The following is a 13,399-nucleotide window of genomic DNA, read 5'->3' on the forward strand; positions in this document are numbered from 1 at the left end:
GTAGGTTTTATTCATGATATCAATCGAACCGGCTCCAATGCTCGAGGATAACAAAAAATGGTTTGTTTTTGTAGTCTATAATTTTCCACACTTTTATTTTATTGTTCACATTGATATTCTTTTACCTTTGTAAAAAAAATATGTGTCTTGTTAACTAGAATTCAAAATAAAATATGAAACTCTTAAATTGTTGGATATCCCTTTACCACCTATTAAAGTAAAAGATTAGAATTACTCATTTTCTGTTTTTTAACTACTGATAATTAACTTTGTTAGTTCATTCAATTACCGTAGGGTAAGTTGATAGTTATTAATGTTAGTTGTAATAATTGTTTAACTCTAGTATAAATACTAGAGATGTAGTGTTTTGTGTTATATGATATTTTATAGTAAATTATTTTCATAAACACTTTTTGTTAAGTGTTTAAGAGAGTTTTTGAAAATTATTATAATTTATTTATTCATAAATGGTTTTAAACTTATTTCAATAAGCTTTTTAAAATAACTTATCAAAATATTTTATTGTTATTTATAAATTGAACAATCCCGCTTTCATTTTCGTCACTCCCTCCAACGGCAAGACCTAGTACAATATACTGGATCTAAAAACAATCTCGTTCTCACCAGTCATCACGCAACGCCCCGTCATTCCCTTCACTGCGCCAACCGTGGTTCTCAGCAGCATCGCCATCCGCTCTTCCCCCTCAGCACGTCGTGAATCCACGAATCCGAACCTTGGTTGCCATCGTCGTTTGTCGTTGCAGGTTCACACGCAGGAGACGAGGCTCTCGTTGTGGGTTCCCGTGATAACTGTCACTGGTTAGCGTGAACATCCATGGTAAGAAATTTTTCCTCTTTCATTTTTCTTCAACTCACATTCACACTCTTCCACATCCATAGGTTTCTCGTACGGGCGCTCTCCGTCCGCTTCTTCACTGGCGACTCCGTGCCCCTCCGCATCTTCTGCTCTCATATCCTTTCTTGTTTCCTTGAACTTATTCACTGCTTAGTCAGAAACTCATGTCTTCCGGCGAAGACAACATGGCGGCGATAGAGTGGAAGTGATAGCAACAGAGATCAGAACATACCTGAGGCCCAAGCTATGGATGAAGACAGACCCAAGACCCACTATGGAAGGCCCAAGAGAAGTACCAAGCGACCTGCATATCTGGACAATTACGCATAACAGTTATTGGGGAAGAATTAAGGGAGTTATTTACAACTGTTTTTCCATTTCAGAATTCTGTTAGAAAAGCTGTTAGGAACCCGTTATTGCAATCATGCTTTGTAAATTTTATTACACAGAATCACCCCACGAAATGTATTTAAATAAGATTGCAATGAATTAAATGGTAAGAAGAATTCCAGCTCATCACCTTTAGTGTAGAACGGAGGTTCACTTGCCCTCGAAATGAAGGACCATTGTCCCCTTCTATTTATGTTTTGTATGGTAGTGATACACTAGGGTGAATTGTTTAATGTAGTTGTTTTAATCATCTATTATTTTTGAATTGGCAGACGATTTGTTTGATTTTGTTTGTATTTGCTTCAATTCTGGTTTGCCTTCTTTCCTTCAAGAAGAAAAAATGTTAGGTGATGAAGAAATTTGTTGGTGGCTGGTGTGATTTTAGATGCTTTAATTTTTAAATATGAGAGTGGAGCCATGTCTGATTGGCTCTGTCCGATTTCTTGGAACAAAATTCGTTGATAGTGATAGTGATGTCCTAGTAAGCATGGTTGAATTGGACAATTGAAGCTACTTTGCTGAGACTGTAAAAATAATTTGCTTTTGAACAGTCACCTAATTAATCATGTTTTACCTGAATCAGGTTATTGATAAGTCATTTGGTTTTGACACTGCTGTTGAAGAGGCACAAGGAGCCATAAACTTTGCTCATGTGGAAGCACAAAGCACTGAGAATGGTATCGATATTGTCAAGCTTATGGGTCGTTACAGTGGTAAGTATCATTTACATTATGGTAGTTTACAATTTTAGTCAGTTGGTATAGAGTTCAGGATTTGAATAATCTGGGTAGGAAAAAGATTTATGTTTTGTTTGTATTATGGGTACTTCATAAATTTCAGTTTTTATGACTTAAGCTACTCAAGAAAATTGGTCTATGTGAGGAAAGTAAACAATATAAATCCAAAACATTTTTTTTCTCTCTTTCCTTTTTCGACTTCCAGTCTAACAACAGAAAATGGGACATTAAATATCTTTCTTGCGGTTGTGGTTGCTCCAGTAAAAAAAATTGAAGTCAAATGCTTGGACTTTCTTGCGACCATTTACTCCACATATGTGGGGTGTCACTGCATTTTTTTTCCTCTTTGTTGGAGCAGTGGTGTGGATTCTTGAACATAGAACAAACGATGAGTTTCGAGGGTCACCGAGGGAACATATAGTTACAATTCTTTGGTAAGTACTCTTGTTGTAGCTTGTGCACATAGCTAGTTAGTCATAACTCATCTTTGTATGCTGTTGCAGGTTTAGTTTGTCAACCATGTTCTTTGCGCACAGTAAGTCGTCCACCTATTTTGACAGTTCATGTCCTATTCTTGTTTGTGGCTAGAAACAAATAAGCTTCTTTATTATTCTTTCAAGAGAAAACACACTTAGTCCACTTGGTTGAGTTGTGTCCATCCATGTCTTGCATTTACATACTCACTTCCCTCACATGCATCTCACCCCCGAAAGTGACAGACATGTTGAATTGGGCCACATTTGTTGTTGATCCCCCTCATCGTCGCTCCACCGACACCACTCTCACACTCGATGTGTTTAGCATGCAATTTCCTTAAGAATCCACCATTATCCAACTTAACCTCAAATCCTCATCAAGAATCTGTCACGCTTCCTCGCTCTGTGGATACTCCATCATCGTCGTCACTACCTCATTTTGATCAAGAACATCGATTCTAAATGACGAGCACCGAAAGCAGTTGGACTTTGTCTCCATATATGTGTCTTCCTTCTCTCCCTCATTGTTGTCATCACCTACCTCTAATACTACCATCACCAACTAGATTCACTTCAAAAATCACGAACCAAATCCGCCCATAAAATATCATCATCGTCCATATCTAAACCCAAAACGCCTAAATCCAACCTTTTCTCCTCGTTGTTCGTTTCTCCCTCCCTCCCCCATGTAGCATTGTGCCTCTTTTGCCAGTCGTGTCACCATTTCAGTTCTTTAAGGGATTTTATTTCAGATCTCATTATGTTTGTAATTCATGTCAAATCTGGTTATTTTATTGATTTTTTTTAAAAACTTTGATTCATTTTGTTGTTGTTGAGCTTGATATATGCTTTAATCAGGAAAAAAATGTGATTCTTGCAATTTAGTTTTTTTTTTTAATTTGTGATGGTTTTAATAGTTAGTAATTTTGTTTTGATTCTTGCATTTTTAAATATTTTTTCTATTGAAAATTACATTTTAAAATTTTAATTAAAAAAATGTCACAGGTTTGTTAATTTCGGATGAAAAACTAAGTAAATAATAATTTTATAGGAGTGAAAAACAAACAAAAAATTATAAAAAATAAATCTGAACTTTAATAATTTTAGAAGGATGAAAAAATATTTTAGCATTTTATTTATAAAATAAAAACACCAAAAATGAATAAAGTCAATATCTCTATGAATTTAATATATATATATATATATATATATATATATATATTTATATTTATATCTATAATTGACTATAAAAAATCTTTAAATATGTAAAGTAAAAAAGATATTTTTTTAAAAAAATGTTTTTTGAATCATTTAAAAATTTGTAAAAATATTTATAATGGTTGGCAACTATTTCAAATAATATAAATGTTAGTTACACTTAATTGATAAGACACTTTTTTTAACATTTTGTATAACACTTTTTAACATTCTCTGTATAATTATTAAAATTTATTAAAAATTAATAATCTTGATAAGACCTATTTTTACTAATATTCTTAGTATATATCAATGAATGTAATTTTGATAAAACTAACTTGGAAACATTTATTCAACTTGGTAATTGCCTCATTGACAATTGATAGGTTAAAGTAAATTTATATGATTATTTTGTTTTGTTTAAATAATTCAGTGGTCTACTGAAAGTTTCCAAAATTTAAACTATAAAAAAATATAAATTATTAATAAAATAACAAAACTCAAGCTTTGAAGTAAAAGAGTGAATGTTTTGTAAACCAGTAACTTAGGTGCCTAATGGTATTCGGAAACCTGATTTCCCGCCTCAACTTATACAACACACAAGTAGTGAGACACACATAACATCTGACATTGTGGAATCTGAAGTGAAAGGAAAAGAAAAAATGATCTTTGCATCAAACCCTAATCCTAAAAATGTGTATCTCATCGGAGGTTTGCAATTGGAGTTTCCCTACGAACGATATGGATCTCAGTTTGCGTTTATGGCTAGAGTGATTTCCACCCTTAATCTAACTCAGAAAGAAGGTCATTGTCACGCGTTGCTTGAGTCTCCAAGCGGTACTGGCAAGTCCCTTTCGCTTCTTTGTTCCTCTCTCGCTTGGCAGCACCACTACAAATCTCAACATCACCATCTCAAGCCCGCGTCGGAGGCAACCAACGATCCTCTGGCTCTGGTGGCGGATTTGTTCTCGAGGAGGTTTCACTTTCTTCTTGTAACTATCTCTTCTAATTCACGATATTTCCTTTATTTTGGTTTTTGTTGTCCTCAGCAATTGTCCTGCTTTTAGTTTCAGAAATTCCCGACCATACGCAAACTGAGATCAACAACAAGAAGCAGAAGAAAAAGGAAGCACCAACCATATATTATGCCTCATAGGTGTTTTTACAATCAAGTTACAATTTGCTTCAGTTTTTTTTGTTGCATAAGTAATTAATGGTTATAAAATTGAGAATTTTTGTTATTATGGTTTCAAGCAATTAGCATTGCTGAGTATTGTAGAGATCATTAGATTAGATGGTTTCCGATTTTCAAGGTCGCTTTCTATATATTAAAATATGGGCATCATCACTTAACTAGGCCATTTTTTGTTCATTTGTATAAGGAGAACGCACTCACAAATTTCTCAAGTGGTTCGTGAATTGCGGAAAACTGCATACAGGGTGCCTATGGTTGTGTTGGTAGGTTGAATTTATATCTTTGATATCACTGTTATTTTTTTTATCCTCAAATTTGTTTTCTGCTCATTTTTGGATTCTCCCAAGTCGTAATTCACCTTTTGCTTTGTGTTTTTAACCAATATTAATGAGGCTAATGCAAAATATCATTTCGTTTGGTATGATTTTGGAGAATGTGATTATTCAGCACTTCTTCAAATTGAAGTGTGTATTGTCCCCACCTTAAATTTTTAATTTCCGTTGCTGTTATTTTTCAAATTACTATTTAATAATAAGCTATATTTTATTTTTTTGTGAAGCATATTATATGTTAATTTTAAACCATTGCTGATGAGATACCAATCAACATCCAACTTATATGATAAGGATTTTAATTTTAACAAAGGTGTTAATGAAAACTGAAAAGTAAGAATGCCTTATTAGTACTCATTCTTTGATATGCAAAAAGATGTTTCTTTCAGTAAAGTAATATGGATTTGACTGAGTATTTTTCCCTCTCTTATTTTGCCAGGCATGGCAGAAACACTACTGCACAACTAAAAATATAATTGGCAAAGAGAACATCTATGACGAATGGTTGCTTTTACCTTGACATTTTATACTTTATGATAATCTTTATTTTTTTCATTTGATAAAATGTTCTCATCTTACAATCTTCATACTGATAATTTTCATAAAATGTTCTCAGTAAACTATTATTGAAAGATCAGGCAACAGGGTGTCCAGAATTCAAGTGAGTGTATGCTTATTTGCTTATGCTTCCTATCTATTTTTCATATCACTCTTCATGAAGTAACTGAAATGACAAATTTACAATCTATGCAGAAATGCTCATAAAGTCAAAGGTCATTCTTCCCTTCAGAAAGGAGGATGCAATGTGGTGCATGACATAGAAGATCTTGTAAAAGTTGGACAATTGGTAAAAGGTTTGGCCTTTGTTGTTATTCTTTGTATTTGTTTTTATTTTTTTGTTTAAAAGATTGTGCTAAGCTTTGTAAAGTATAAGTCTTATGCTGTCTCCACTTTCAGGTTGCTGTTATTATGGTGCTCGTTCTATGTCAAATGATGCTCAATTGGTATTTTGTCCATATAACTACATCAATAATCCAGTCATTCGGGCACCAATGTAAGTGGATATTAAAGTAGGCATAGTTATTCTCGACGAAGCTCAGTGAGCTGCTCTTCTCTTTCTATTTAGTTGCCAAGTCAATGAAACAGTACTAAAATTACAGTTAAATTAAACTTGCTTTATTTTATTTTTTTAGATAATATATGGATTTCGGATGTCTTTCACAAACCATCAGTTGTATGCTATCCAATGTAGAGCTCAATGAAAAAATTGTATAGTTTGGCAATAGTTTATTCTTGTTTTTTTTTATGAAATGATCCTCACATGCTTACACGTTGCAACAATATGGAGGACATTACTTGTGATGCTGGCAGTGTGGATATTGAAGATGTTTTGGATAGTATGTTATGAACCTTACAACTTTTACTGTCTCTAATAATTATAGCTTTTATTTGCATTGTTACTAATAATGATGCTTAACTATATGGTCATACCTTTGAAAACTACATATGGAGCTCCCACAACTTTGCTCTATTAATACTGCAATTTACCAACCACTATATGAAATGGCACAGGTAATAGGATTATATATCGGGTTTGAAATGTTTCAATTATAAGTTTATCCTTACTGATTGTAAATCTTTAATGAGTGCTGCATTTATGCAGGGCCTTACTAGTTGGATGGAACCTAAGAAAAAGAAGCTACGAAAAATGTGATTTTCAGCACTGCGCCATGGAGTTAAGGATTTTGTCATTCTTTACGCCAATTTCGATTATTAATTTATGAATGCATTTTTCATTTTATAATTTGGTTGTTTACGTTCCACAATTTAATAGTATTTAAGAATAGGGTTTAGGGTTTAGGGTTCAGGGTTCAGGGATCAGGGTTTAAAGTCCAAACTACAGAAAAACATTAATTACTTTCTTGAATGAATTGTTTGGTGGTAACTATAACTTTGATCGAAAGAAAATAAAGATGGCAAAGTTGGTTATAAGGTTAAATGTGATGTTTAGTCTACTATATTTTGAAATTTTTATTTTGATATATTATGTTTTAAAAAATTATTTTGATATTTTATATTTTAAAAAGTTTTATTTAGTTTTTCTTTAATTTTGTTTGATAAAAACATTAGTCCTTTATCAATGTTTAATTTTTTAAAATATATTATAATTTGAAAGAGAACAATAGAGAGAAAGAAAGTTTAAAAAGAATAATAGTTATGTGTATTATTTCAAATAGGAATAGACTATTTACATATATAAAAAATAATAGGGAAATTACAAAGGATAAACATAAATAAGGAAAGATTATAAATGATAATAACATATATAATAAATGATATGGATAATCACAATTAGATTATTCATAACACTCATTATATCCATTATTTAAGAATTTATTTCATTAAAACATTTATAGGAAAAATTATGTGGGATAAAAACTTGATGAAGAAAAAAAAAAAGTGGATCATCTCATCTTTTATTATGTTATCACTTGTATCATTAAAAATCTTGTCAAAAAAATCCAATGGAACAAAATAATGAGAAATGAAAAAAGAATGTAAAACAGATTTATTTCTTTCGTCCATGTATACAATGATCTTTAAGACAACGAATAAGAAATAATCAATCTTTTTCTATCCCCACTCTTCAAGAATGAAAATTTCTTTATTTTTCATTTTTGTACTACATTTTTTTCACCTTTTGGATGTGAGAATAAGTCACTTTTTAAATCCATTGTGTATTAAAAAACACATTGTATATATGTTTATGAAATCTCAATGAGATACTACATCAATAAAAATAGATAATTATCTGTCAAAGTATCTTACCAAATGTTAAACAATACACTTAAACTTCAATAGATATAATGTTGAAAGACAAATAATTAGAAAATTCAACAAGAAATTTTTTCTTTATTCTTCATATAGTCTTTCTTTAAATTTATTCTTAAAATTTCTTTATTTAACAGGGTCTTCATGACCTTTCACAAAAGTTTTTTTTTTAATTTCCTTATTTGATAGTATCTTCAGGACACAATATATCCAAATGAATATCATATTTACGTTAATAATATAACTATAAACATCATAGTTATGAATAATATAATTAGGTAGAAAGAATCTTTAGCTTGAAATATGAACTCAAAAGAATACGAATTTATCTTGGTATAATCGAATTATAATAAAATTCACCGGTTTGGACTATTACAACATTATTTTCTCACATTTGGTGAGAAAAAAATATTCTTTTGTTTATACTTTTGCATTATTTTCCCACTTTTAGTGAGAGGAAAATATTCTAAAAATTTTCTTCCATGATAGATTATTTAAGACTCAAATGAATCATTTCAGAATTATGTAAATAGAACACTTATATTCTATCAAACATATAATATGGATAATGATATTAACTTTCTGCATGACTTTTGATAGAAAAATAATCATACTGATAATGATAATGTATTACATATAATATAACTCAAAGAAGAATAATGATAATGTATTACATATAATATAACTCAAAGAAGAATAATGAAGAGAAGGAAAAAAGTTAAAGAAAATGACAATGGTGTGTATTATTTCTTGGAGGAGCAAATTGTTTATATATACAAACAAGTAATTGGAATTTAAAAAAAAAACATAAATAAAAAATATCATAAATGATAATTACATATATGATAAAGGATATTGACATCATAATTAAATTATTCATAATAATTTTAAAATAAATAATTTAAAACAGTAATAACTAAATTTTATTTCAAAAATTATAAACTACTGTAAACAAAAACACTTTGGCGTATTAGCGTGAAAACTCCCCCAAATAGCATGAAAACTCCCACCCCACCTCAAAGCCTTTCCTACAACCAACACCACCATTGTTCCCCCTCAACCTTTTGCTCTAGCCCAGTTTCTCGCACCGCTCTGATCTCTAAGAAGTGCGAAATGGGATTTAAGGATTTTGAATCCGTTTCCAAATCAAAGAAGTGAATAATGAGACCTAATATCTAAAATCTCTCAAACTCTTTCTAGATCCAACCCTCTTTGACCACCGTTGTCTGCCATATTCCAGATTTGAGGCATTTCTCCGACGCGCCACTGCAAGACGGTATTTTGGAGGCGATGGTGATGTGGTTGCAATGTGTTGGTGGGCTTGGACGCATATCTGTTGGGTGTGGCGACCACGGCCACAAATCGGAGGTGATGAAAAAAAAGAAGGAAACATTAAAAAGTAAAATATGTGATGTCTGATCGAGGTTTCTTTTTGGTGGGGTCGGGTTCTTTCAGTGGTTCTTCTATCTTGTTATTTCTTTATCTATGTTGTTGATTCTTGCGTATTATTTCTTTATCTATGTTGTTGATTCTTGCGTAGTGTAGCCGGGTTCTAAAGGAGCCTTGGAGCGAGGTTGAAGTTTAATGTTATTATGTTTTTATTTATCTTTCCTATGACCAAAAGCTACCAGATTATGGAATAATGAAGGGTTTCAAATTCCTCTTGATTGGATTCATAAGGAATGGTGAAGGCATGTTTTAGTGGTTTATATAATTTTTAAAATAAAATAAAGATAATCATAACTTTTAGTTGTTATTATTTTAAAATTTAAATATCAAAATGAAAAAATAATAAAATTTAATAGACGAAAAGTAACATTTAGCTCAGTTATAAAAAATTTAAATATATTTTTAGTCTTTGTAAGTTTTTGTTTTTCCATTTTTGGTGCTTGTAAATTTATTTTTATAATTTTGGTCTCTTGTAAGATAATGTTTTTTAATTTTGGATTTTATAAGTTTTTTTTTAGTCTTTGGAAGTTTATATTTTTTAATTTTATTTCTTTTAAGATTTTAATTTTTTTTATAATTCCTATAAGTTCTCACTTACATGTATTGAAATTGAAAAAACTCAAATGAGTGAAGATGCTCATATGAGTGAACCCCTTGACCCATCAGTTCTAACTTCATTTGCGGAGCATGTCGCACATGCCATTTGGACTGGACAAGTATTATAATTTCTTACATAATTCTTAGACTAACTACCTTTAATTTAACCATTTGTTTCCTTGTATGCCATGCTTAATTTTTGCACTCTAGAAGGGTTACTTGCAACATTTGTTTACTAATGGTTTATTGTTTATATATGGCATTATTGCAGGTAACGTTCTGCTGTTGAGAAACAACTTAAATTTGAGTCCAGATATTGCTGAAGTCTCACAGGAGAAATTACTTTCATTGGTTGCTGAAAGATTCATTGATTCAAATAGTAGTGTGAATGTAAGAGTTGCATTTGTTATCACTGGTGACATTAAATCTTTTATGATACAAGTTGATTTGGCAATTTTTCTTATTGTCTTCTAGGGCAAAGATGCAGGCTATGTTGAAAATCAACAACAGAACATTGCTGATGCAATTGACTTACTCCCTAGGCTTGCTACTGGAATTGATGTAAATATAAAATTTAGGAGGCCAGTTATACAGTTCTTCTCATTTCTTTGGCAGTCATGTGCATCATCCATCAACAATTTTGAACTTCTGATAAAAATTTCTTGAATTACAGAATAGCTGATTTTGAATTCACTCGAGAGTGTGCCATATTTGATCTGCTGGACATTCCTTTGTATCATGGCTGGATGGTTGATCCTCAGGTATTTTTTCACCCTCATTCCAAATTAATTAGTTCTATCTTGTCATTCGACCTCAATCTACTGTGTCAGTTGCCTCCTTGTGCCACATCTTAAAATTGATCCTGCCTTGGATTATGATGAAAATTGTGTGGTTCATTGCTTACTGTAAATTTTAAATGGTCAAGTGATCTTTCTTAAATAAATATCAAAATACTTATCAAAATGTTATCTTTATGTTTTTCTTAAACAATGTGGGCTTTATTTCTTATTTTATGATGTGTTTATTTGATATTCAAATTTTCATGTTCTTTTGAGCCAGGATTATTACACTGCGAATGCAATTGGATCAAAGTCCTATAATGCCCTTATGGGAGAGCTTGTCTCTCTTGAAACACTAAACATGAATGTCCATCATGAAAATAATCCGGAAGATTGTGTTGATTTTGTGGCTGCAACAACTGCTACTCTTGGAGTTCCTTCTCCCAGTCTTTCAAAAGCCAGGTCGTTTGATTATTCTTCTCATTCTATTTCTGATCATATACAAAGAAAAGGTGATCTAGAAGAAGAGGCAGAGTTGTTGAGAGTCTTGAAAATGTCCGAGGCTGAAAATGATCCTGTTGTAGGTCACATAAATGGAGGAGAAATTTCTGTCAGTATGGATAGAAATATGTGTGATGAGGAGGTTATAAATACGGATTCTGGAGATAAATTAGGAAATAGCACTGGTGCTGGTAACAGTAACTTTCATGAAGATGGCCCCGAGCCTTCCTTATCTGATGATTGTGCTACTTCTGGCAAAGACCACAACGAACAGATATCTTCTACTTCTACACTGGGAAAGGCAACTAATTCATCCTTAAAGACTGATGCCATAAATGACCTTCATTAATCAACTTATATGGGACCTGAAGAATCTCTTGACCTGAATAATGTGATTGAGAACAGCCTTGATGCATTGGTTCAGAATGAGAGTGAAGATATCCCATATCCTGAAAAACACTCTGTCTCTTTGTTTGAGTGCCGTGCAGATGTTTCTGGAGGAGATGGAAAAGTCCATGATCAATCCACTCCTACAACTATAGATCATGAAGTTGTAGATGAATCTCATGGACCTGATGCCACAGTATTATCATTCTCATCCCCTGGCCATACAAATTCAGATTCATCTAGTGTCAGATATCATCAAACTGATGTTTCTGGAGCATTGACTTCATGTGTTCAAGGGAGTGAGCCCATATATGAAGGAGAGGAATGTGTGTTGGATACAAGAACTGGAAATTTTGAGGATCGTGAACCTGTTTATGAAGGTGAGGTGGTACTTGCAGAACAGTCTGACAAAAGCACCTTAGCTGCTCCTGATCTAAGAGCTAAGGATGAACTTACTCCAGAACAAGGTAAAGTGGTGCCATATATTGAAGAAGTGGATTGATTCTCATTAAAGTATTATTTTCTAAGATAACTATATATTATCTTATGGGAGACTTATGTCCATTTTTTATGGTCTTAGGTGAATTGATCAAGAGTTTCTTGAGGAATAACGCCAGCCAATTGATATTTTATAGGTATGTTGACCTCTTGTCTTGTTGGTCTAGATAAATTGATCTAGTTCTGTGTTCCAATATGTTTCTCTTTATTGGCCATGAAGAATTTTCCTTTCACATTTTGTATATTATAAATGCTTTTGCAGTCTTTTCTGTTTACAATATGGGCTTAAAGAGCGTGAACAGTGTGTTTTTTCCATAACAATCATTTCAGCACCATGTTCAAGGTCAGTAAAAGTCTCAATTTTTTATTCTTTTGCCATTTAGATTACTGATATCAAGTGCAGCCAGTAGCACATTTTTGTCATCAAGAAAAAATGTTGTTTGTCTTGCAAAGTCTTCATACTAAAGTTATTTTCTGTTATTCACAGTTTGAGGGTGAGCTGTATCTTCTAGCCACGGACCAAGGTTACATAAATCAACCTGATCTGGTCTGGGAAAAACTGAATGAGGTAAAACAGTATTGCTTTATGATCTTTTTATTGAGATAATTTTTTTTTTAATCTTTGTATGTTGCCACTGATAGATGTCCTCAATTAAACCTCTTGAAAACTTAAAGGTTATATGCTTGATTTGAGCTTCTTGGATACTTAGGTACAAGTCATGCAGGCAGTTTTCTTGGACTTATAGTAAATTATATGTGGATGAATCTTTATATAGTATCTTGTGTAGTTTCATTTTTTATTGTACTAATGGCCGACCATCTTATCCAAGTGAATAAGTAAAAGCTTGTTAAAATTATTTAATATTAAATTGCAGAAATTAATTGTGCTATGTACTTATCTTTCAGGTCAATGGTGATACATTGTTTTTGACCAGTAATTTCAAGGAATTCAAGGTAGAAAACCATGAAAGTAGCACTTGGGATGAGAACAATGCTCTGACCAGCACTGCTGTATGTTATCTTCTTTAAATTTTAAAGGGGAAATATGTTGATCTTGCTTACCAATTTCTCGTTAATATTTAGACAACTTCACGTTTCAGGACTATCTTGCCAGCATAGATAGTGCAACACATGCAAGCTTAGATATCAAGTAGCAAATACCCGATCATTCAA

General features: G+C 32.1%; 2 protein-coding genes and 1 pseudogene across 5 annotated transcripts; all 3 read left to right on the forward strand.

The window, feature by feature from the left end:
* The first annotated feature begins 569 nt into the window (after nucleotides 1–569).
* Nucleotides 570–11,172, forward strand: LOC100788431 (Fanconi anemia group J protein homolog). 4 transcript variants are annotated; one of them, XM_041014257.1, is made up of 17 exons: nucleotides 570–838; nucleotides 901–1,959; nucleotides 2,342–2,417; nucleotides 2,487–2,518; nucleotides 4,368–4,648; nucleotides 4,724–4,812; nucleotides 5,039–5,114; nucleotides 5,623–5,687; nucleotides 5,800–5,844; nucleotides 5,937–6,037; nucleotides 6,141–6,237; nucleotides 6,847–6,918; nucleotides 9,256–9,383; nucleotides 10,333–10,451; nucleotides 10,536–10,622; nucleotides 10,735–10,822; nucleotides 11,121–11,172. In XM_041014257.1, the coding sequence occupies exons 2-16, from the start codon at nucleotides 1,812–1,814 to the stop codon at nucleotides 10,741–10,743; spliced, it is 1,425 nt and encodes a 474-aa protein (XP_040870191.1). In that variant the 5' UTR covers nucleotides 570–838; nucleotides 901–1,811; the 3' UTR covers nucleotides 10,744–10,822; nucleotides 11,121–11,172. The 4 variants fall into 4 exon arrangements, with proteins under 4 accessions (XP_040870191.1, XP_040870193.1, XP_040870194.1 ...); XM_041014259.1 differs by lacking the exons at nucleotides 9,256–9,383; nucleotides 10,536–10,622; nucleotides 10,735–10,822; nucleotides 11,121–11,172 and adding exons at nucleotides 6,532–6,580; nucleotides 6,690–6,755; XM_041014260.1 differs by lacking the exons at nucleotides 10,333–10,451; nucleotides 10,536–10,622; nucleotides 10,735–10,822; nucleotides 11,121–11,172 and adding exons at nucleotides 6,532–6,580; nucleotides 6,690–6,755.
* LOC121174625 (uncharacterized) lies at nucleotides 11,167–11,690 on the forward strand. The gene is made up of 2 exons (XM_041014262.1): nucleotides 11,167–11,302; nucleotides 11,425–11,690. Exons 1-2 carry the CDS (start codon nucleotides 11,206–11,208, stop codon nucleotides 11,688–11,690), a joined length of 363 nt encoding a protein of 120 aa, XP_040870196.1. The 5' UTR covers nucleotides 11,167–11,205.
* LOC121172698 (uncharacterized) lies at nucleotides 11,552–13,391 on the forward strand (annotated as a pseudogene).
* Nucleotides 13,392–13,399: the final 8 nt, after the last annotated feature.

This window comes from Glycine max, chromosome 3 (assembly GCF_000004515.6).
Source record: "Glycine max cultivar Williams 82 chromosome 3, Glycine_max_v4.0, whole genome shotgun sequence".
NCBI lineage: Eukaryota > Viridiplantae > Streptophyta > Magnoliopsida > Fabales > Fabaceae > Glycine > Glycine max.

Coding starts and splice junctions, on each gene's coding strand:
- LOC100788431 (XM_041014257.1), top strand. CDS start 1,812: ATGTTTTACCTGAATCAGGTTATTGATAAGTCATTTGGTTTTGACACT. Junction 2,418..2,486: donor CATATAGTTACAATTCTTTG/GTAAGTACTCTT, acceptor ATGCTGTTGCAG/GTTTAGTTTGTCAACCATGT. Junction 5,688..5,799: donor GAGAACATCTATGACGAATG/GTTGCTTTTACC, acceptor AAATGTTCTCAG/TAAACTATTATTGAAAGATC.
- LOC121174625 (XM_041014262.1), top strand. CDS start 11,206: ATGTCCATCATGAAAATAATCCGGAAGATTGTGTTGATTTTGTGGCTG. Junction 11,303..11,424: donor CCCAGTCTTTCAAAAGCCAG/GTCGTTTGATTA, acceptor ATCCTGTTGTAG/GTCACATAAATGGAGGAGAA.